The sequence below is a fragment of the Littorina saxatilis genome, linkage group LG4, assembly GCF_037325665.1.
Source record: "Littorina saxatilis isolate snail1 linkage group LG4, US_GU_Lsax_2.0, whole genome shotgun sequence".
NCBI lineage: Eukaryota > Metazoa > Mollusca > Gastropoda > Littorinimorpha > Littorinidae > Littorina > Littorina saxatilis.
This window is the reverse complement of record NC_090248.1, coordinates 40627228-40652755: the sequence shown is the minus strand read 5'-3', so window position 1 is coordinate 40652755 and position 25528 is coordinate 40627228. Positions and strand designations below refer to the sequence as shown.

Here is a 25528-nt window from a genome sequence, read left to right as displayed (position 1 = left end):
CTCTGCTAGCTGCATGCGCTGAGTGTCACTGAGAGAATTGTTACACAGTGTACCCCCCCCCCCCCCCCCAGACTTCCCCTGTATAAGACCTTGCTTTTTCATATACCTTATTCATGACCTGTGAAAAGGGTATACTTTTTTGTGCCAGTCGAAGGGTTGCCATTTCTAGAACGAGGCAGCTCGTTTCCGGAAATGCGGCGCTTTGTTGGAAATCAAATAAGGTTTCGGGAAATCCCGATTATTCCAAGTCTGCCCCGGATTCTTACTTTGCGCCCAACACTGACAGTAGGAATTATTCCCCCTGGATTGAATGGCTGCTAAAAATACAGTTATCAGAAACCACTTTGTGTTGATGATCCTACGCATATATTACTTCGCTCAGAGGAAAAAATTGCAGTACCATTAAAGAAAGACGATGTAGATTCAACTTTACCGATGTATACAATATGTCAAAACGACAGATGGTCCTTCGGCCTGTGTGAAAATAGTGGACTAGAAATTGTCTGCTTCAGAACAAAAAAAATTGCAACTTGAACTTGGGTTTCTTCCGTGTCTCTAATGTACCTTGTGTATTTTTAATGAAGATGAATAGCAGTCACTGTGCTGTTTGTTCAAAGTTAATTTTCACTTTTGAGCGAAAGGTCAAAATATCAGACCTTAGCAGTGATGAGCTGACAGCATGTGGGACGCTGAATCCAAATGCAGACTTCCAGAAGCTTCTGGTACTGAACGAAGCAGTTCTATGCGCATCTTGCTACCGAAGGGTGCAGGGCATGTGTGATAGTGTTCCGGATGAGAGTAAGTCTGAAATCTGTTTTTATTAAGGCTCACCCCTTGAGTCCTTCCCGTGAAAAAGTTTGGCACCCCATTTCAGATCACAGGCGGAAGGTATCGTCCACTGGACTACTACTATCACAGAAAGACTACTGTCTTTCTGTGATAGTAGTAGTCCAGTGGACGATACCTTCCGCCTGTGTTCAGATCTGGCCAGGATTTTACATGGGATATAAGACCATGCATCGATCCTCTAGTTATAATTGGTCCCACACCAAAATGAACAGCATGGGTGTTCTCTGTGCACAGGTAATTTTGTTTAGATGAATTAGTTCATGAAAAACTCCCAACTCAATATAGCAATTAAGCAGTCAGGGTGTTGATAAACTTGATTTATGGTGCATGGTATGTGACCATGCAAGTGGAGGATTGAGGGATGTGCATGTACGTCTATATATCATATATATATATAAAACATCAGAAATTGTGAAAGAAACAATTGAAAGTCAGCAGAGACTTTCTTCCGAGATTTGTTAGAATCCCTTAGCAGAGAAAGAGAGAGAGAAAAAAGTATCCCTTCACAGACAGCATATATAATCCCATGTAAGTCTGACCAGATCAATCTGAGATGATGAGCTGAATCATTATGCTGAAAGGAGTGCACCTTTAAACAATTTTGTTTTTGCAACAAAGAAATTTAAGGTACTTTCTATAGATCAGGGGCTGGTGCAGTGGGATTCAGGTCTAGGTACAATTTCATGCATTTCACAAAGTCAGATACGTTATCGCGTGTGATGAAGTGACTATACATGTAATAGGATGTAAAAAGAAAGCCTTATAGCAACGTCATGTTTTTGATTATGTGAAATCTTTTCTTGCACACATTTATAATTCATTGTTACTTTTGGTACGTACTCAAAAAAGGCCTGCAAAGCTGCTTTGTTTTCACAGAAATATGTGACCCTCCACCACGAAATGAGTCGCATGTCACCTTTGCATGATTTTCATATTTTTACATTTTCTTAAAGAGTTTGTTTATGCTCTATCCAGTGGTGAAAACCATTTTAGAAAAGAGCGAAAACTCTTTGAGTTATAAGCCTGTGACTAAGGTGACCCTCACACTTTTACCACAGTTCCCCCGGACTTATATTAAGCCTAGCGCAGAACCGCGCGAGGTGACATGCGACTCATTTCGTGGTGGAGGGTCACATATGACACTTCACTGTAGTCATTGAGCAACTCCATACAAAATTTGATGTGGAAACCAATGGCAGATAAAGGATGAATATTTGTTGTATAATGTATGATCATACTTACAGGTCTGATATGAGTATGACCTATTAGACAGTCTCACTGATGATTAAAATTATATGCAACACTGCAGTTCACTTGTTAGACAACAGTTTATTTTGACAAAAATGAAATTTACTTTTTACACGCTCCATTTTCAGGCGTTATAGTTTTACACAAGGGTGAAGACTTCAGACATTCAGTCAGCAATGAGACACTCAGGGAAGAATACCCTGACGAAGGAACCAGCATTGACCCCCCTCACTACTCAAAGAAGGATGCAGTACGAAGGAGACAAACAGCTGCACCTACCGATCATAAGGTACCAAAAGACGAAGGAAAAACAACGCCAGAAAAAGACGCCAGCAAGGACAAAAGCAAGGACACACAGAGGAAACCAGAAGACACTGATGATGAATTAAAAGGAGCAGGTCGAATCGCAGCATATACCGTTCCAGCAGCCGTGCTCGGGGGTCTGGCGGCAGTGGTTGCAGCCCCTGTTGCCATAGCAGCGGCTGGGTTCGGAGCTGGTGGGATCATCGCAGGATCCGTGGCGGCAAGCTTGATGTCATCGGCAACAACCACAGGAGTAGGCCTAGGGGTTGTAGCTGCGCTGCAGTCCATTGGCGCAGCAGGCTTGGGCGTGGCGGGAGCGGCTGCAGTTGGCACAGCCGGCAGTGCAGTTGGAGCGGGCATCGGTGGTCTGGTGGCCAAGCTCACTGAAACGGAGGAGGAGGGGGAAGCTGGTTCTAAACCCAAAGGAAATGGCACAAAACCGACAGGTGATGGTGGCTACCTTCCACCATTCAGCACAGTCGGCAGTGATTCAACCAAACCAGGATCACACAACAAACACAGAGGCAAGGTTGACAGACACGGCAACAAACGGAGCGGTGATACTTCTGGCAGAGTCGGTGACAACCCTAGTTGGTGTGATGGCGGTGATCCAAGAGCTGCCAGGAATGGTAGGTTATGTAGCATTGCTTTAAATAGCCATCTGAAGACTTCGTTGTTGCTGGTGGTGGTGGTGTTGTTTATATTTTGTGTTGAAAATTAACAAAGTTAAAAAACAAAGGATTACTGAAAATTAACTGAAATGTTTGTGTTGAGTGGAGTTTGAAAGGATATTGTCTGATGCATGTATGTATGGGGGTGCTTATTTTGGCCCAAATACAAAAAGAACAGTGCAGAATAAGCTAAATGATTATGGTATAATGCTGGAAGTTTTTCAGCTTTTAGGTGGTTGAGGTAATGTGCCTTGTTTATAAAGTCTCGGAGTTCTTTGATCTGATATTTTCCCCAGTTTCAAAGTTCGTTTTCTAATCACATGTTATTTATACTACATCAAACTGTAAGTATTTGAAAATACATGTGATGCAACTACCTGCAGTGAAAGGACACCCTTGGGACCAGCCAAAAGTGTCCCTACATTACAGGTGGCCTGTCATGACAGGTACAATTTGGTCGAGATTCTTCTTCTTCTTCTTCTGCGTTCGTGGGCTGAAACTCCCACGTACACTCGTGTTTTTTGCACGAGTGGAATTTTACGTGTATGACCGTTTTTTACCCCGCCATTTAGGCAGCCATACGCCGTTTTCGGAGGAAGCTATTTTCGTGTTTCTATAACCCACCGAACTCTGACATGGATTACAGGATCTTTTTCGTGCGCACTTGGTCTTGTGCTTGTGTGTACACACGGGGGTGTTCGGACACCGAGGAGAGTCTGCACACAAAGTTGACTCTGAGAAATAAATCTCTCGCCGAACGTGGGGACGAACTCACGCCGACAGCGGCCAACTGGATACAAATCCAGCGCGCTACCGATTGAGCTACATCCCCGCCCCATTTGGTCGAGATAATAGAGAAAGTCCTTTTTTGGCAGGTGTCCTCTTTTCAATCAGAGGGACCTCATGACACAGGTGTACCACTGTATTTTTAAAGTCGAGACCATTGTTTCTGTTCACGGTTGATACGCTGCAGACAGTGCCCATTTAACATGAACTGTTTTTTGGAGAACTGTAACTGTCCGATTTCTTGTGACATATTACAGAACAAGATGTTAGAGTGATAAGTTAGACTGTTACTGTTAGGCTGCTTGAACGTGAACATTTTTAGAGAACGGGTAGCTCAGTTGGTAGAGCACTAGACTTGTGATCCTAAGGTCACAGGTTCAAATCCCAGCAGGAACGGACATGGGTCAACTTTATGTGCATACTCATAGACGGTATCCATGTCCTACCCCCTTGTCACCACAGTGGCTGATTCCACCTTAACATGCACATACCTGGGACTCATTGCTGCTAGCTTTTCACTGGGTCAGGAAGCGACCCGAATTTCCCATCATTGGGATAGTAGAGTAAATGAAATGAAATGAAAGAAATGAAATGAACTTGTACATGTATATGTATACGGTCACATTTCTTATTTCATATTGCAGAGCAAAACGCAAGACTGACAACCTCTCAGCAAGAAATCACGGTGGCTGCAGCTTCAGCGATTTCCTCTGGCACCAGTCTGGCGGGAACGTCCACACACACCCTGATGCAGGATGGGTACCGGGTGACTGTCGGCATTGAGGTGGAGAACTGGACTCGGTTTCACCTCAGCCGTCCCCATGTTCAGCTGAAAGGAGGCGCCTTGTCGATGGCACCATCTTTGATTGTACCAGCTGCCAGAGAAGTGATGGTGAGTGTGATGAGGATTGTTGTGTGTGTGTGTGTGTGTGTGTGTGTGTGTGTGTGTGTGTGTGTGTGTGATGTTGAGTGAGATCTAACAAGCATATCTGTCTGTCAAAAGCATCTGCGTTCAAATAGACCTCCATGAACTTAATTAAGGAACTGTTTTTTTGTCATTTGATTAAGCCTTCGAAAAAAGAGCTTGCTGTGTGTCTCCAATATGCTCTGTAAGCATGATAATTAAAAAAGTCTGTGTCAACAATGTTTCTTGATACATTTTTGTTCATATTCAGAGTATTGGTTCGTGTGTGTATGTGTGTGTGTGCGTTCCTCTGCGGGTCTGTGTGTGTGTGTGTGTGTGTAAGTTTATTATTCCAAACATTGCAATCATAGGCTCATGTAAACTGTAATTTTGCTTTATTACAGTCCTTCCAAGAATTCGCTTAATTACATCAACCCAGGTAAGCTCTTATCTTTCTCGTCCAAGTCGTAAGTTAAAGACCTTCTTTACCCTCCCCCTTTTTCATTCCCCTTTCTTTCCCAGATTGCTCGCAAAACTTCAGGCACGGCAACGGGATCTTGTGGAACCGTTTCTTGGCTCATACAAGACGTGGGGCGTCGTCTGGTCATCATGTGGTCAGCCCCGTTCAACTTCAATCACCATAGCAACTGGGTGGGCGTGGGAATCACAGCGCCGGGAAACATCGATCACCCTGCAGATGATTCTTGGTTTGATCAGATGTACTACGCCGACTCGTCGGAAGAACTGAGCTTCGAGCGAAGGGAATATTACGCTGATGTGCGCCCAGTTGTGTTCAGGTATGGACAGATTAGGTAATGGAAAGTGCGAAAGGATGAGTGGGTCGTTTTTTTGTTACACCCCCGGTATAGGGGTGTGTATAGGATTCGGTCGATGTGTTTGTGTGTTTGTGTGTTTGTGTTCGCATATAGATCTCAAGAATGAATGGACCGATCGTCACCAAACTTGGTGAACAGGTTCTATACATTCCTGAGACGGTCCTTACAAAAATTGGGACCAGTCAAACACACGGTTAGGGAGTTATTGGTGGATTAAGATTCTACAAGGACTTATAGAGGGACATATTAATGGTCAAAGGGAAATAACCTTCTCAGTTGGTGGCAGTGAGAATGGTAAGGACGGGGGTGTTTTTCCTACCTCGGAGGAATTTCTTGTTGCATTTGGAGTCAAGTCAAAGTTGAGAATGGCGTGGAGAGGTCGGTGTAGAAACATGTGTGCAAAGAGTAATTCATGATGCTTTCAATCTTTTGATTACATATATATTGTATCTGGAATATTTTAGCAGTACTCGCTCAAAAATGTGTCTTCTGTCAGAGATGCATGCTGGTTTGGTCTTAACCTCAATTGTTAGTCAGAATGGTAAGTGTTTCATTCGTAATACAAGCATGTCATCACGATATAGCTGAATTTGCGATGTAATAGTACACGATATAGTGGAACTCCCCTGTATCTAACTACATGTATAGTTGGATAATACTAATATCCTATGTGATCTTATTTCCACAGAGATATAGACTTCGAGTTGGAGGTTATCATGTCCAGTGATCACAAGGCTCTGATCAAGGTCATCTTTAGACCAGTCAACATGGATAACCTGGCACCCAATATCAATGAGCAAATGCTCACCAAGTGACCCTCAGACAGATCAAGGTCACCGTGAGGTCATGGAGTTGTCGGTAACTTTAATGAAGATTGTAGTGTGCGAGATGTAGTATTCACAGTTGGTGGAGTTTGAATGTTAAGATTGAAATGTGAAAAATATCTGTGATTACACGTTTTCTGTGGGGGTGGGGAGGGGGGATTGTACTGGATGATGGAATGATCGGGGCGAGGCCTGCCCATTGCACTACACGTTGTTGAATTGCAGTAAACATAGGTATGATATGTTTTGTTTTATGAATGGGTTAGTGGTGAATTAATTATTGCAAACTACAGTGAGTAACATAACACAAACAAATAAACAAACTTTAAAAAAGAAATGGGATGGAGAAGATCGGAAAACAAAGACATAGATGATACAGAGTGAACATTTTTTTTCCACTTTGATTTTGTGTAGACGTTTTCCAGAAATAATTCTGTCAGGATTTACAAGTGGAAGGGAGTTGCGCCCCTCTAACAAAACCTCATACAAACAACCTTAACTCATTGTCTCCCAGGTACGGATATATCCGTACGCACTCGTATGGCTCTATCTGACCAGGTACGGATATATCCTCTCAGACTGTTAGCTTCAGTCCTTTCCTGTAACGTCCATCTAACTCCTGCATTCCAGCGTGTTGGTACACATGTGACAGAGTGATTATTTTGTCTGTTGTAATTATTGTGTATGTTAAATTAATGTAACGTTATTATTGTAGATTAATTATTTAATAGTCTCACACACACACACACACACACACACACACACACACACACACACACACACACACACACACACACACACACACACACACACACACACACACACACACACACACACACACACACACACACACTCATTCACTCACTCAGTGTTATTGTAATAGTCAGGGAACCAAGTTAGATTACTCTTGTATGTAGTTTTATAGTTTAAGCCGATGGCAGTAAAGTATTTTAGGTATCTTCCTGTTGGACTTGTTTGCTGACCAAACCAGGCAACCGGCTAACTGTGAACTTTTTGTATTTTTATCTGTAGCAGACGAGTTTTGCTGCGGGATAGATGCATCGCTTTGTTATGTAGAATACGCACCAATCAGGAGCGTACAGCAATCCTTTTGTCATACTGCGCATGCGTTATCCGTTATTATTGACATTGCCAACGGACTTGGAAAATAAAGACTCTAGAAAACCAACGTGACGTTTTCCTTCTTGCAAATGCGAGCCTCTGAACGAGCTACCAGAAAGTTCAGCAAGGTTACACACATGCAGTTACTACACAGTTACTACAATTCTGAGTGACCTGCTGCAGTCAAACGGGAAAAACATAGTCGATCCGTTAAAACAATGATCGGGACAAATAACAGACTCCGACGTGTGTGTTATGCAGTATGTGCTAATGATATGTTGCAGCAATGCCAGATCGCTTGCTCCGAGTGTCAGCCAAAAACGTGTTATGCTCGAGGTCGCGTGAGTTTTGCTTGAGGTTGAGGTCACGGCAACGTGGATAACTGTCGGGCGTGCTCAGAGATTGCTGCAACGATCCTGGCTCCGATGTGCACATTTTTGAAAGAAAAATGTGAGGGTCGTGAGTTCAAGCCGCAGCCACCTGGTGGGTTAAGGGTGGATATTGTTCCGATCTCCCAGGTCAACATTATGTGCAGACCTGCTAGTGCCTTATCCCCCTTCGTGTGTACATGCAAGCACAAGACCAAGTGTGCACGGAAAAGATCCTGTAATCCATGTTAGTTCGGTGGGTTATAGAAACACAAAAATACCCAGCATGCTTCCCCAAAAGCGGCGTATGGCTGCCTGAATGGCGGTTTAAAAACGGTCATACAAGTAAAAAAACCACTCGTGCAAAAACATGAGTGAACGTGGGAGTTTCAGCCCATGAACGAAGAAGAAGAAAGAAAAAAAGCATCATATCGATTGGACACTGCATAAAACATGTGTTTTCCGTTAAGGTTGTTTGTATGAGGGTTAGTTAGCGGGGGGCAACTCCCTTCTGCTTGTAAATTCTGACAGTGTTATTTTCGAAAATCGTCTATTAGTTGTCATATTTTTCTGAGACAAATTTCACCAAGAAAGTATGATGGAAGTAAAGGGAATATAGTTCTTAAAGCTGTTGGGACTGACAATAGTCTAGAGGAATCAAAATAAAATAGGGAAATGCAAGTAAATCTGTCTGTGTAAGGTTTTGATTCAATATCAGTTTGATGTTGGGGTTGGGTTTTTTAATTGATTTTCTGGTTTTTGTTTTTGTTGTTGTAATTTTGTGAAAATGAAAAATTAGGAAATTGAATGCAAGTTAATCTGTCTGTGTATGGTTTTGATTCAAGATCAGTTGGATGTTTTTGTGTTGTTTGTAATGGATTTTCTGGTTGTTTTTATTGTTGGGATTTTGTGTATCCTTATGTGTGTTCATATCATGGTCAATTGTTTATCTCACTGTTTTGAAGTGATGGGGATGGTGCAAAATCCAGTTAATCTTATTTAACATTTTTTGTCTTTTTGTGTGTGTCTGTTGGTGGTGGCCGGTGTGCATGAAATGGTTGCGATCACAGATAAATGTGATCACAAACACACAGATTAAATCTTGACTGAGGTGACGTTTTACTGCAGGAGCAGACTCATTAAGCTGTGACATGATAGGAACTGTATTTTCAGGACTACAAAGCGCTTCGTTGTAAAAGGGCCAACCCTCGCTTTAAGATAAAAATGAGAAAAATCCATACAGTCCTGAAAGTATGGTATGGTAGACATAGGTGTCAACCCATCATTGGTGTTGCCCTTATATGAGGCCTTCCAAAACCTTATTAGACAGCTCAAGACCTTATAAAATTGTATTGTGCCCACGTGTTGAAAAATGGCTCTTCAGGTCGTAAAATCCAGAGGCACGCACTTTCACATGTTTCCTGCATGGGACACAAAACGAGTAGTCTGGGCCTTCTGATGAAGATTTAATCCATCCAGCGTATGCACCGTTGTTAAAAATTGGGCTCTCCCACTCTTTAAGATGTCGTCCGGATCCACTTTGCGATGTAGTTTTCAGCTTTTTAGCTGGAGGATAACTTTGCGATGCCATGCTTGTTGATCGACGCTTGATAGAATGTACCGGAAACCGGAAGTGATTTATAGGAAGTCAAGTGGAAAAAGAGTCTGAGTATGCGCAATGACAACGTTTGAGAGTCGTCTGCATGAAAGCGTCGATCGTTGTCTCTCAATCTCCATTGTTATCATTCATTTTAACTTTGCTGTAATTTTTTCTTTTCGCCGTATATTCTTCTTTTGCCCGTATAGATTTTCCTATACACCGTATTGGGTAAAAAATGCATTTTTCCCGTACAGCAATACGGCCAAACCGTATAGGTTGACACCTATGGGTAGATATTCACCAATCTTTTGTTGCATCAAATTCTTCTTCTTCTTCTTCTGCGTTCGATGTGTTGCATCAAATTAATTTGTGGGAAGTATGCTGTAGCGATATTATTTTTTGTTTCTGTGGGATTTAGGTGCATTCAGGATGACTTTTGGTATTGCAATGTACAGTCCAACCTGCCAATGACGACCACCTAAGGGAGCCAGCAAAACAAGTTTATTTTCATTTTCATTACTTTATTATTCCATCGCTGGGAAATTCGGGTCGCTTCCTCCCAGTGGAAAGCTAGCAGCAACAGAGTCGCGCTACCCAGGTGTATGCATGTTTAGGTGTAATCAGCCACCTGCACTTATGGCAGAATGACCGAGGTCTTTTACGTGCCACAGTGGTGACACAGGGGTGGAACATGGGTACCGTCTCTAAGTCTACACATAAAGTTGACCCGTGTCCGGCCCGGCCCGGATTCGAACCTGCGACCCTAGGATCACAAGTCCAGTGCTCTACCCACTGAGCTACCCGGGCCCCCGGTTGTTATAGACAGGTGGTCGTTATTGAAAGGTGAATTATAGAGAGAAATTTATTAAAGCCTGTTTTTGATCTTTTGGGGTAGTCGCTTTGGACAGGTGGTTGTTCTCGAGAAGTGGTCTGTCAGGGCAGGTTGACTGTACTTGCACTCGATAGTGTTCCTGTTATTTAGATTTTTTTTTATAAAATGATGTTTGTATTATAAAGGTGACTGCTTGGTCTAATTGCAGCAGGTATTGTTACTTCCTCTGATATTATTGATGCATGTTTGGGCTAATTGGTGTGAGGGAGGTGATTCAAATATAGTCTTGTCACTTAACTTCTTTGTTAAATCAGCAAGTTCCATACAGCTTGCTTATCCAGTATTTTTTCTCAATATGTGTCTTATGCATACAGTATTAAAGGGGAAGGTGTTTTGCTACCTAAGCTGGCCTAGTACCTATTTCATTTTTTCACTTGTTCATCCATTTACCACACTGGTGACTACTGTTGTACATGGTTTTTCATTACACAGCTCAAAGATAAAGTCAAATCCCTGGTCGTCTCCTTATCTACACAAAGTAAAACTGCAGAAGAAAGCTTAAACTAACTTGCATTAAGAGTTATATAATCTGGGTTTATGCTGCGTTGTAATCAACACAAAATAAAATTGTCGAAAGAAGTAGGAACCAGTTGACGATTATTATCTGGGTTTGCATCGTTCCTAATGAACACATAATAAAATTGCTAAAAAACAACAACAGTTTTTTTCTCGTTGTTGAAAGCAGTACTGCCAGTAAATGTAAAAATTATGTTCAAGTGGTGTGATGTTTGAAATTCACACAAAATCGTAGAGTAACTTTTCGTCACGCTCATAAGCCTATGTCATTTTTTTTTTTAGAGTTTTTCAGAAAAACGCAAAAAACTTCTTTGGTTTCTGAACAATCTGCCTATCTCATTTTAGTTATAAGTTGCAAACTGCCTATCTCGAGCAGTTGACAGCAGTATATGCATGAGATAAAGAGCTGACAGCAACCTTGAAAATGTTTTTGCATTCCTTCACATTCTCCAAGTAGTCTTTAAAGGGAAACGTGTCTAACTCAGAAAAGAGAACGGCAGTTTTGCTTACGTAACCGTGGCAATGGTTTCCGATGGTCTGAGAGTTTGTACTCTCTAACACATGATAAGTACCTTTCCAGTAGCTTCCCCTGTAGTCTCACTGCAGAAATGACTAACACTGAGTTAAGCTTAGGTATTTTTCTTATGAGCGTGACGTTGTGACAGCGGAGTTGTAGATCTGACAGGTTACACAAATCTGGAAGTTTCTTTAACTGGGATTCTGCTGCTGTTCAAAGGTTTTTTTAAAAAGGACAAAGAAGGCGCAGATTGAAATGGTTGTTGTTGTTGTTGTGCAATATTAGTTTGGTGCTGGTGTTTCCCATTTATTATGTAGATGACAGTTTCTGCATTTATTGTGGTAATGATTTCCAGGTTGGGTTTATTCTGGCAAAAAGAAGGGAACAAAGAATGGGTGTGTGTATGTGTGTGTGTTATTGGCATTAGCAAGGAAATCCAGAATTACGAAAAATGGCTGGAGACCTTTTATTGGAAGTTTTTTTCTTTTTGATTTGTATTAAATATGGCGGTATTCTCATGCTTCTCTTTGTAATGAAGGAGTAAAATTCTTTGGATTAATATATGTTATTGCTGATTTAAATTTGTTGCACGTCTGCCATTCTTTCACTATCATTCTCGTTATTCTGCAGCTCATGTGACATTTAAAGTAACATTCCCAGCTCATGAAATTGTTTCAATTTTTCTAACGTAATGCACATGTGCCCACGTCAGAAGAAAACTGCAGGATTAGAAAAATTGCAGAATCGGAAATAAACAAGTCGCGTAAGGCGAAATTACTACATTTAGTCAAGCTGTGTGGAACTCACAGAATGAAACTGAACGCACTGCAATTTTTCACAACGACCGTAGTCCGCTGCTAGTGCAAAAGGCAGTGAAAGTGACGAGCCTGTTTAGCGCGGTAGCGGTTGCGCTGTGCTGCATAGCACGCTTTACTGTACCTCTCTTCGTTTTAACTTTCTGAGCGTGTTTTTAATCCAAACATATCATATCTATATGTTTTTGGAATCAGGAACCGACAAGGAATAAGATGAAATTGTTTTTAAAACGATTTCGGAAATTTAATTTTGATCATAATTTTTATATTTTTAATTTTCAGAGCTTGTTTTTAATCCAAATATAACATATTTATATTTTTTTGGAATCAGAAAATGATGAAGAATAAAATAAAAGTAATTTTGGATCGTTTTATAAAAAAAAAATTAATTACAATTTTCAGATTTTTAATGACTAAAGTCATTAATTAATTTTTAAGCCACCAAGCTAAAATGCAATACCGAAGTCCGGCCTTCGTAGAAAATTGCTTTACAAAAATTTCAATCAATTTGATTGAAAAATGAGGGTGTGACAGTGCCGCCTCAACTTTTACAAAAAGCCGGATATGACGTCATCAAAAGTTTTTATCGAAAAAATGAAAAAAACGTCCGGGGATATCATTCCCAGGAACTCTCATGTAAAATTTCATAAAGATCGGTCCAGTAGTTTGGTCTGAATCGCTCTACACACACACACGCACAGACAGACAGACACACACACACACACACACACACACACACACACACACACACACACATACACCACGACCCTCGTCTCGATTCCCCCTCTATGTTAAAACATTTAGTCAAAACTTGACTAAATGTAAAAACGCTCGCGCTGGACCCGAGTACTCTTCAGACTGGCTCGCTCCCCCAGTATGAAAGTTTTTGTCTTGTGCACGTTTAAGACCAAGTGATTGCTCTGTGTGAATTACAGGCATTCCCTTTGCTATATAAATACATTGCATGCGAGCCGAGGATGTGCGTGGTGACTGGCCTTTCTCTTTTATTTGATCACAGTGAAAAATATACTGCCGACCCTCTTCATAACTTTAACAATATAAATGTTTGGAATGCCTGTGGTATGAATGTTTGTTTCTGACCAGAAATGCAGATCTATCTCTGGCCGATTCATAGATTCAACCTACAAACTGCGACCTCATCTGTGATCAGATGGCCAAGCAATGCGTGAAATCTTTTATTCTAAAGCCTTATGGCTCGTTTCGACAAGCATTAAACGGATGAAATTAACCACATGCAGTTTAATGTTTATTCTTCAGAAAAATGCACACAAAAAATGGGTTGGGTTCGGTGATTTGTACATAAACGTCTTCCTCACGATAGATTCGCTGATTTGTCTTATGAAGCCGTCATCAACACGAACACAATGATTGCAGAAGCAAACTCTGTACCTACACGACCGAGACACAAGACTGATTATTTCACAGCTGCAATGTGAATAGAGAACAAAGACGTTTTGGGTAAGCTTACTCACGTCAGGTCTTCACTGACAAGCTAGGAACAGACGGAAAATTCCGAACAAAAGTAAATGACGTCAAAGTCTCTTTCGCTTTGCGTGTAACTTTGTCATGACGTCTTTTTGTGACGATAGTATCCGCTGGCTGGCTGTTCTATCAGGCTGCCTGGCTGGCTGTTGCTCCGTGAATTCCTCCCACCGCCAAGTCGTTTTTGTGGTTTATTTCGCATTTAGGTCCCAGGTAACATTATAAAGTTTTAATACGATCAATCGGACCTATTATCAAGTTAGTGTATCAACTTTTGAACGAACTGCGCCCAGTAGGCCTAGTTTCCCAGCAATAAGCTGTTAAGTCGAGACAGACACACACACAATCAAAGTCTGTTGAGCCCAAGTACTAGCGTACTCGGGGATAAACTTGAAGGTGGTTATAGTGTCAAGTACAAAACTGTGTCCGTTTGTGAGAGAGCCTACCCGTGTAATAATGAAACCATCTCTTCACACGTGTATACATATATATCATGTAAATGAGGTCGGGTCAAACTGCAGTCGGGACAGGGAGCTTATTTGCTACTGTTCGTGATGACAAAGTCACCGAGACAAACTTCGTTCTCAAAACACTTTTGCGTTTGCTGTTTTCTCTGGAAGATGTTTTGAACTTTTGGCGTCTTTTTTTGCTTTTGACGTTAGAAATTTCACGAGGCTTTGAGAAAAAAGATCGAGGTTCCAGAAGACGCGTCTTTAATTTGGTCACTTTGACTTCTGAAAGTTTGAAGCAGAAGGCACGTAACGTACAGAATGTAGGATACGCATAATACTGCTGGTGTAATCATACAGTAAGCCATGCAGTATTCTCCATGTTCAGTAGACCCAAAAAACATGCCACCAACAAAAGAGCTTATAACGTGTACATTTAGTGAACAGCTTGTGGATGATCATTTCACAACGAAGCGAGGTTGTCGATCAATTGGTCTGTCTTTCATGCTCTTTCGAAAATGTGTTCCAAATCCGGGGATCGGCGATTGCACAATATGAGGTTTAACAATAAACGCACACTCATTTTATACCCTTCAGACCTTTATCTTTGGGACTATATCTGATGGTGGGGCGGGGATATAGCTCAGTTGGTAGCGCGCTGGATTTGTATTCAGTTGGCCGCTGTCAGCGTGAGTTCGATCCCAGGTTCGGCGGAAATTTATTTCAGAGTCAACTTTGTGTGCAGACTCTCTTCGGTGTCCGAACCCTCCCCCCCGTGTACACTACATTGGGTGTGCACGTTAAAGATCCCACCGGATTGACAAAAGGGTCTTTCCTGGCAAAATTGCTTAGGCACAGTTAATAATTGTCTACCTATACCCGTGTGACTTGGAATAATAGGCCGCGAAAGGTAAATATGCGCCGAAATGGCTGCAATCTACTGGCCGTATAAAATTTCATCTCACACGCATCACTGCAGAGCGCCTAGAACTGTACCCACGGAATATGCGCGATATAAGACTCATTGATTGATTGATTGATGGTCTGGGGATAACAAAAACAACTCTTAAACCATTAGTGACCTGAAGACAGCAATTACAACCAGGATTAGGGCGATTCCCATTTTTATGAAAATGTATACATGTCATTGACAATTTTGGAGGGGTTATTTGGAACACATTTTAGAGACAGCAAAAAAGCAGGACCATATTTGACCAACAGACCAGAAACTTTGTGGAATGATGATGCACTCAAGATAAGGTACGCCAAGTATGACGGCTTTTGCTGAACACAAATTGACTAATGAATTAAATGACCTTCTTCGTGTTCTAGACACCCTAGGAAGTGTTGCGCAAAATTTATCATGATGATATGAAAGCATCCTCCAAACAAAATACCCTGATCCTGGCTGTAATCACTGTCGTTAAGTCGTCAATTGTCTCTTTTGTATCCTCGGACCTTCAGATAACCCGAAAGGTAAAAGTCGGCGGGGTAAAATTGAATCAGTACGTGCGGCTACCTAAGCTACATGTACACATGTAGCAGTTATTAATATTTTTTGGGGGTGGCTGTTTTGTGGGTAATTCACTCAGTATCAGTGATTAAAGTTGTGATTTTTTAAGGAAAGGTTTGATTTCTAGGCCTTTTGATTTGTAAAGGGAGAAGTCAAGAGTGACCATTTTAATAGAAAGCATGTGTACATGTACTGACACTGTCAGTGACAGCTGATGCAGTTGGTAAATAGCTGCTCAGTGTTAACGTTTCTACATCTTCATCTGAATGAAGTTGTGAACGGTTGACTGCAAGGCTTGCATGCACACACATACACGCAAACTCATGCACACACACACACTGACTCACACACACACACACACACACACACACACACACACACACACACACACACACACCTTAGAGAGAGAAAAATTAACCGTGTGTGTGTTTGGAGAGAGAGAGGGGGGGGAGATAGACAGAGAGAGAGAGAGAGAGAGAGAGAGAGAGAGAGAGAGAGAGAGAGAGACATAATTATATGAGTGTGGGTGTGTTAGCGCGTGTGCACGGTGAATGTGTTTGGAGAGAGAGAGACTATGATCATGTGCACACACACACACACACACACACACAACGTCTATCTAACACCGGTCTGGCATTAGAACTCACACCCGCGCAACCAATCTCTATCTAGCACCGGTCTAGCACTAGACTCCAGTCTCTCTCTCACACACACACACATTATGGGCGGGGACGTAGCTCAGTTGGTAGCGCGCTGGCTTTGTAGCCAGTTGGTCGCTATCAGCGTGGGTTCGATCCCACGTTCGGCGAGAGATTTACTGATTTCTCGGAGTCAACTTTGTGCAGATTCTCTTCGGTGTCCGAACACCCCCATGTGCACACATGTGCACGAAAAAGATCCCACGCCTTCACAGCGAAAGTCTCAGGGCTTGGAAAACACGAAGACACGCGTGCATCATCTCTCGTCTCCGATTATCATGATCGTATTTCGATACTTTGACGAGACAAACCCAATGGCAATGCTGGTGTGTTCGAATCAAAGTATCACACATTTCCTAAGCGATACCAAAACATGACCAGAACACACACTATCTGCCTTTACCGGCACAGCAGAATAACAACATAACTGTGTACTTGATTTTAGTCCAAAACAGGGAAACTGACAAGAAGTGTTAACAGATTTGATTGATTTTCCCTGAACTATACAACCGCGCATTATTCAATCGCCAGCGCAGGTAGACAGGTTGAGTGATTTAGATTCGATCAAACTTTCGCACAAAAACTCCTCTTTTCTTTGAATAACTGAAGAAAGGAGGAATAAAGAGGTTACATACCTCGTCTCAGTGACTATTACAATTAATGGTCTCGCGGTCATGAAATGGCTCGCTGAAGCTCGCATTTTTCATGATCCGCTAACTTCGACCATTATTTTTGATAATCACTGAGACTCGGCATGAACCTCTACATATCTCCCTTGTCTCTCGCGTTTGTTTACTCACTTGTTAAATTTGTGTTCGGCGCGTATTATCTACGTTGACAATGTGCTCAAGAACTGATTTGATAAGCTTGCTTGTTCGTGGAACTCAAAATTTACACCATTGAGTTGCACGTTTTATTGTTTGCAGCTCAGTCGCGTGCGCGAAACGGAGTGTGTATACGTGTTTATCCTAGTCTACATACGTGAGAGAGACACCCGTGAGATAATAATCGTTCAAATCACACGTGTGTATATCATGTAAATGAGGTCATGTCAAGCAAGTCTGGCAGGGACCTGTTTTTCCACTGCTTATGATGCCAAAGTCACCGAAACAAACGTCATTATAGAAAAAAAAATTGCGCTCGCTAATTTACCTCGATGAATTTTTAGAACCAACACGCCACGCCACACTTTCAGAATGACGTTTCTTTGCTTTGACGTAATAGATTGCACGAGGCTTTAGAAGAGATCGAGGTTCCAAAACAAGCGTCTTCAATTTAGCTGCCTCGAATGCAGGACATTTTCAGTAAAATACACGTAAGTACAGTATGTAGGATAAACAGAATACTACATGGCTTGCTGTGTCGTACCAGATTTACACTCGTTGCTTTTCAAGTCAAATAGTGAACAGCTCGCTTTCGTTCGCAGTTCAATATTTTAAAAAACAACTCGTGTAAATCTGGTACGACACAGCAAGCCATGTAGTATTCTCTATGTGTGTCACCGTGTGTGTATACGTGTGTGTGTCACCGTGTGTGTGCCGTCTGTCTAAAAATGTACTTTCATTTTGCTTTGAAGAAAAAGTAATGTTTTCTGTGCCTCTTTATACGCCCGAACAGTGATGTGACCAATCCATAACATGTTCTGGCAAAATAAATAAACAAAACTGTTTTGGCAACAACATTTTCATCAGTGTTTTTCATTTTTTCTTGGTGTGTGTGAAACGTGTACGTGTAAGGGTAAAAAATAAAGGAATGGTAGGTAAGAGCACACGATCTCCTTTTTACATTTAGTCAAGTTTTGACTAAATGTTTTAACATAGAGGGGGAATCGAGACGAGGGTCGTGGTGTGTGTGTGTGTGTGTGTGTGTGTGTGTGTGTGTAGAGCGATTCAGACTACACTACTGGACCGATCTTTATGAAATTTGACATGAGAGTTCCTGGGTATGATATCCTCACATGTTTTTTTCATTTTTTTGATAAATGTCTTTGATGACGTCATATCCGGCTTTTCGTGAAAGTTGAGGCGGCACTGTCACGCCCTCATTTTTCAATTAAATTGGTTGAAATTTTGGTCAAGTAATCTTCGACAAAGCCCGGACTTCGGTATTGCATTTCAACTTGGTGGCTTAAAAATTAATAAATGACTTTGGTCATTAACAATCTGAAAATTGTAAAAAAACCAAATTGTTATGAAACTATCCAAATTTACGTTCATCTTATTTTCCATCATTTCCTGATTCCAAAAACATATAAATATGTTATATTTGGATTCAAAACAAGCTCTGAAAATTAAAAATATAAAAATTATAATCAAAATTAAATTTTCGAAATCAATTTAAAAACACTTTCATCTTATTCGTTGTCGGTTCCTGATTCGAAAAACATATAGATATGATATGTTTGGATTAAAAACACGCTCAGAAAGTTAAAACGAAGAGAGGTACAGAAAAGCGTGCTATGTATCCTTCTCAGCGCAACTATACACTTGTACTACCCCGCTCTTCTTGTCAATTTCACTGCCTTTGCCGTGAGCAGTGGACTGACGATGCTACGAGTATACGGTCTTGCTGCGGGGAATTGCGTTCAGTTTCATTCTGTGATTTCGACAGCTACTTGACTAAAATTAATGTTGTATTTTCGCCTTACGCGACTTGTTACATTTAGTCAAGTTTTGACTAAATGTTTTAACATAGAGGGGGAATCGAGACGAGGGTCGTGGTGTGTGTGTGTGTGTGTGTGTGTGTGTGTGTGTGTGTGTGTGTGTGTGTGTGTGTGTGTGTGTGCGTGTGTGTGTGTAGAACGATTCAGACCAAACTACTGGACCGATCTTTATGAAATTTGACATGAGAGTTCCTGGGAATGATATCCCCGGACGTTTTTTTCTTTTTTTCGATAAATACCTTTGATGACGTCATATCCGGCTTTTTGTAAAAGTTGAGGCGGCACTGTCACACCCTCATTTTTCAATCAAATTGATTGAAATTTTGGCCAAGCAATCTTCGACAAAGGCCGGACTTCGGTATTGCATTTCAGCTTGGTGGCTTAAAAATTAATTAATGACTTTGGTCATTAAAAATCTGAAAATTGTAAAAAAAAAATTTTTTTTATAAAACGATCCAAATTTACATTCATCTTATTTTTCATCATTTTCTGATTCCAAAAACATATAAATATGTTATATTTGGATTAAAAACAAGCTCTGAAAATTAGAAATATAAAAATTATGATTAAAATTAAATTTTCGAAATCAATTTAAAAACACTTTCATCTTATTCCTTGTCAGTTCCTGATTCCAAAAACATATAGATATGATATGTTTGGATTAAAAACACGCTCAGAAAGTTAAAACGAAGAGAGGTACAGAAAAGCGTGCTATCCTTCTCAGCGCAACTACTACCCCGCTTTTCTTGTCAATTTCACTGCCTTTGCCACGATCGGTGGACTGACGATGCTACGAGTATACGGTCTTGCTGAAAAATTGCATTGCGTTCAGTTTCATTCTGTGAGTTCGACAGCTTGACTAAATGTTGTATTTTCGCCTTACACGACTTGTTCTTTCTCAGTTCCGGTTTTGTCATGAACTGGGTAGGCTAGCAGAAAGTTTGTACAGTCAGCACTACCCGTGCAGATTTGTCTTTTGTGGCAGACCCTGTATGCACACTTACGCACACACGCACGCTCACACACACACACACACACACTCACACACACACACACACACACACACACACACACACACAGACACACACACACACACACACACACACACACACAAGTTTGTGTTGTTCTGAGTGTGTCACATCATTAAAATACATTCAGCTGTTGTTATAAAGAATGTTGTATTGGTGTTGTAGATAAAAATGTGTTTCAGAGTTTGGTAATTGTAAAAATAGGAACAACGTTGGTTGCATATGATTTGTCCATTACTTGGTAGGAATAATTTAGAGAGTAGAACATTTGATTTGTTTGCATTCTTTAGAGAAAGGGGGATGACACGATTAGTGAGCTTAGTAAGCGGGCACTAGGCCAGACATGCACATTGTAACAAGGGCATACGTCACGGGACATGCGCACTGCACGTTACTCCCCACCATGCTAGAGAATATCTAGGTCGATGCACCATAGGGGAAGGGCCCCTAATATGGACCACTTTTTGTTTATTGCTGATAACTAGCTTGTTTTTGTGCAAAGAAGTTTCATTTTGTGTTTGGTAGTCCTTCTTTCTTAGGTGAACCGTTAGGCCTAATTAGAGTAAAATAGCTTTGATACACATTCAGCAAAAATTAAATACAGAAAAAATCACAAAGGGTCCATATTAGGAGCCTGGGCGCCTAATATGGACCAGTGAAGCGGCCTTCACGAATCACTGTAAAAAGCCCCCTATATTTCAAAATAACATGATACAAATTAGTGTACAAGTCAGCCTAATTAAAATATGCTCTAGATTTATCTGCCAGTTTCGGGTTCATGAGAGCATTATTTGAAGCACACCAGGAAACTAAAGAAGCTTATTAAAAACAGAGTGAAAATAAGTGAAATTATCAACTTCCACGAAAAGAAGACTTTTCGTTGCATTTGTTTTAAATCTCGAGGGCTAGTTATGGATAAATGGTCTATGTTATAGGTTATTACCAGCAAGCTTCTTAATGAATTAATGAAAATAGCCTTTAGCTTTTATTTTCTTCGATTTGTTGAAGGTGGTCCATATTAGGGAACTCGCACATACTTTGAGATTTTGCTATTATTTTTTGTTTGCAGTAGAAACTCGGGGTCAACACTGCTAAAATGTATCAAATACGGTTTTAGGCTGTCATATATAGCCATTTCTGTTTGATAAAAGCTTTGGCTGTAGACAGAAACGAGTCCGTTTTAGGCGGCAAATTTAGAGTGAACGCTGCCAAAAGTGAAAAAAGAGAAAAAGCCTAACGGTTTTGAGATTTGTGTTTCTGCAACTGTTTTGACATGTGCAAGTTATCCAAAGAGGGTGAATACAGCGAATACAACTTTTTTGAGCGCTCTAGCGCCGTTAGTTGGTGGTGGTCCATATTAGGAGCCGGTCCATATTAGGAGCCCTTCCCCTACATGTGCTTGCCTCTACTAAGAAATGAATAAAGCTTGGCACACACTGACAGGAGTTGCCTCCGTGTATGTGCTGAACTGAAAGACGTTACACACACAAAGAAATATCGACGAGAGTGGGATTGGAACCCACGCCTTGCTCTTATCCCCTCAGCCACTCTGCTCGCTTGGAAGTTTGAGGAAAATTAGTAAACATAAAGTTTTAACTGAGCGAATGTTCACTAAGGAAAGAAAAATAAAACATGGATCAAACCGCGGACAGCAGAGCGATTATAACGATTATAACATTTAATTCACTGCCCAGCTACCTGTGTTCGTGATTGTAAAAGTTGGGCAGGGACATGAAACACATGTGACAGGGTGACCAGTCACTAATTATAGAGTTAAGCTGTTGTCATTGTCCAGTTTAGTCTTTGTTGCCGATCATTTTGTGTTAGGTGTCTATTCATTGTTAACAAAAAGTACTGGTGCGGCCATGTTTGATTCTGTCTAAAAATAGATTGAGTGCATGTGCTATTTTATGCAATCTAAGAATAAATATTACTTTTAGATGTTAATAATGCATGGATATAGATACTATGTTGTATGTTCGTGCTTGAGTACTTTTTAAGGCCCTGTTGTTCCTTAAATTGTTTCAATGTTCGATCAGCTCCGACCCAAACGTCCCACGCTATCTGAATTTTAGCGCCCAGTAGGTGACGTCTGGAATTTCCCTATTATCTCCATAATTGTAACTTTTTCGTAAATCTAACTCAGTTCGTGCACTTCATTTCTTATTCCCTTAAGATACTTTTTGAGTTAAAGTGCATTAATAACTGTTTGGATCGAGTAAATCAAAGTTTTCCCCTCAGACGGTTCGACCGGTGTCTCGCCGCGTGACGTCACACGCGTCATATTAGTATTTGTGTTTCTGCATCAACTTTTACGTCACATAACTTGTCATAAGTTCCACTGTACCACAAGTATGACACATGTATGGAAAGTTCAGGAGTTCATCTTGTAATGAAGTGAATTGTATTTGGTGCAGGAAGTGATCGAGTTGAGCAATCTTTATTTTGCTGGGTTTTGATCGTTAATCGGTCATTCATTCTGAGTAATTAATCATAATTACTTTTTGATCTGGACTTCTAAAGTTATATTTTATAACATGTTTTAAAAGTATTTTTCACGCTGGTTTTATAGCAACAAACCGATTTCTAATGTGTGCATTTTTTGTAAAGTTATTAGCTGTTAAAGATTCTAAACAAACACAGATTTGGCTATCAGGCAGTGCCAGACTGCCCTTTTGGAAATTGCTGAGAGCCGCTTGCAGTGCAGTCCGCGCAGGCAGTATAAATAGCATCCCGGTACCAGCATAGGAGTCATTCAGTCATTCAGTCATTCATTCATTCAGTCCGTGTCTCGGCTGACTGAGGAGATGTAGTTCAACTTTGTATGTTGTGGCTTGTAGCCACCGGCCTCGGTCGGGTTGGCGAAGAGGAGGAGGGAAGATAGAGAGACAGAGGAATAAAGTTTGTCATGCCAGTAACCTGCTGATGTTGTCACATGTGTCATCTGTTGTGTCCGAGAGAGTGAGTCCAGAATTGAGAAAGAGTCCGTAACACATCAAGAGAAGAGAACAAAAGAACGGAACATTCTTTTCCGAACCTCTACACACACACACACACACACACACACACACACATCGTAAATTATTTCATTCGCGCGTCATAAATATTATTTTAATACGCGCGTAATAAATCATTTATGACGCGCGTATTAAATATTTATTACGCGCGTAGTTATGAGCCAAACGGCTTTCCATATGGGCGGCGCACACGCGGCAGGCCACAGAACTTATACACACCGGTGACACTGTGACGGTTCCCCTACGCTTTGTGTTCGGTGCCCTGACCCTTTGTGTTCGGTTCCCACTCGGTTCCCACACGCCAAAATTCGCGGACAAAACATCCATTTATGGTAGTATTACGCAATGTTGCTCTCTGAGAATGGTCTTGTTAGATCTGTGAGTGTTTACACTACATGCCTAGGTGCTGTTGGATTGAAGGTTTTTGATATTTTAGCCGTTATTAGGTAGAATGCCTTCCACTTTACTGCAAAACTGCATAATTCGTAGCATCGGCAAGAAATATCCTACCAAAAAATGCCTGCTTGGAACTGTCCGTGGTCCAGCAAAAAGTTCAACATGTCTGTAGCAGACAGCCCAAGTTTCAAGATTGTAGGGCCATCCAAACAGCCGTAATAATAAAAACAACAAAAGTAGTCAGTGAAATTGGCTGTGTTCGGTCCCCCCACACTTTTGTGACGTAGGCGTGACGGTTCCCATAATTCATTGTGTCGGTCCCCACTTTCTGTGTCGGACTCCACTTTCGACCTAATTTCTCTGTGACGGACCCCACAACCAGCCTATTTTGTGTCGGTCCCCACACCTTCTTGGATTTATGACTTGCCGGTTACTTGTATCATTGTATTCATTGAATCTAATTGTCTCGGAGTTATTTTTCAGCAAAAACCGGCAAGGCAGCACATTTTGTGATACCAAGTAAGTCAGATGACATCAGTATGTGTGTGTGTGTGTGTGTGTGTGTGTGTGTGTGTGTGTGTGAGAGAGAGAGAGAGAGAGAGAGAGAGAGAGAGAGAGAGAGAGAGAGAGAGTGAGAGAGAGAGAGAGAGATTGACACCTTTCCAGATCACTCCGGTTATGCGACACTACCGCGAGCGTCACTACCGCGTGTCACACTACCGCGAGTACGACACTACCGCGTGTAACACTACCGCGTGTCACACTACCGCGAGTACGACACTACCGCGAGTATAACACTGCCGCGTGTCACACTACCGCGCGTACCACAACCGCGAGTACCATAACCGTAGAGAGAACGCATGCAAACTTACTTCTTGTGAGTTTGTGTTCTAACTTTGATTGGAAGCAACCCATTCTATATGTATTCTGATAGTGTGTTCTGATCGTTTTGAGTTCTTGGTTAGCATGACAAACATTGAATTAGTGTTCAGAGAACAGACCAGGCCTTTTTGTTTTATATTTCAAGGAAACATTTCAACCTTTGCCTTCAGCCATGGAAGTCATAAAATGACACGCGGTAATGTTATACTCGCGGTAGTGTGACACGCGGTAGTGTTATACTCGCGGTAGTGTCGTACTCGCGGTAGTGTCGTTCTCGCGGTAAGTTCTGTTTCCGTACCCGCGACAGCGGCAGCGACAAAAGAAAACGCGCGCAAACGCGTGACGTGTTTCCGTACTTGCGTTTTAAACATGCGGTAAAATCTGTAAACTCCAGCGTTGCCGCGCGACAACGCGAAACAAGAAGGGCAAAGCCCATACGACTCACATGCTTGACCTTGACCTTTACATGACCTTGACCTTCAGGGTCAAGGTCAAATAACTAAACCTAGCAATGACATCATACACTAAGAACTGCTTTACACATTTTCCTACCAAAATACATGTGACCTTGACCCAAGGTCAAGGTCATCCAAGGTCATGCAACACAAAGCTGTTAATTCAAGACATAGGAAGTACAATGGTGCTTATTGGCTCTCAATTCTACCATGAGATATGGTCACTTTTGGTGGTTCACTACCTTATTTTGGTCACATTTCATAAGGGTCAAAGTGACCTTGACCTTGATCATATGTGACCAAATGTGTCTCATGATGAAAGCATAACATGTGCCCCACATAATTTTTAAGTTTGAAACAGTTATCTTCCATAGTTCAGGGTCAAGGTCACTTCAAAATATGTATACAATCCAAATTTGAAGAGCTCCTGTGACCTTGACCTTGAAGCAAGGTAAACCAAACTGGTATCAAAAGATGGGGCTTACTTTGCCCTATATATCATATATAGGTGAGGTATTCAATCTCAAAAACTTCAGAGAAAATGTGAAAAATGTGAAAAATAGCTGTTTTTTAGACAACATTTATGGCCCCTGCAAACTTGACCTTGAAGCAAGGTCAAGATGCTATGTATGTTTTTTGGGGCCTTGTCATCATACACCATCTTGCCAAATTTG

General features: G+C 41.3%; 1 protein-coding gene across 1 annotated transcript; it reads left to right on the top strand.

The window, feature by feature from the left end:
* The first annotated feature begins 306 nt into the window (after positions 1 to 306).
* On the top strand, positions 307 to 11999 carry LOC138964729 (glycine-rich protein 1-like). Its single transcript, XM_070336761.1, has 5 exons — positions 307 to 798; positions 2226 to 3029; positions 4502 to 4749; positions 5284 to 5558; positions 6286 to 11999. Exons 1-5 carry the CDS (start codon positions 579 to 581, stop codon positions 6410 to 6412), a joined length of 1674 nt encoding a protein of 557 aa, XP_070192862.1. The 5' UTR covers positions 307 to 578; the 3' UTR covers positions 6413 to 11999.
* The last annotated feature ends 13529 nt before the right edge of the window (positions 12000 to 25528 follow it).

Bases quoted from the DNA above. Each gene is read 5' to 3' on its own strand.
- LOC138964729 (XM_070336761.1), top strand. From the start codon at position 579: ATGAAGATGAATAGCAGTCACTGTGCTGTTTGTTCAAAGTTAATTTTC. The intron at 4,750-5,283 runs GTGAGTGTGATG...TTTCTTTCCCAG, and splicing joins CAGCTGCCAGAGAAGTGATG to ATTGCTCGCAAAACTTCAGG. The intron at 5,559-6,285 runs GTATGGACAGAT...TTATTTCCACAG, and splicing joins GTGCGCCCAGTTGTGTTCAG to AGATATAGACTTCGAGTTGG.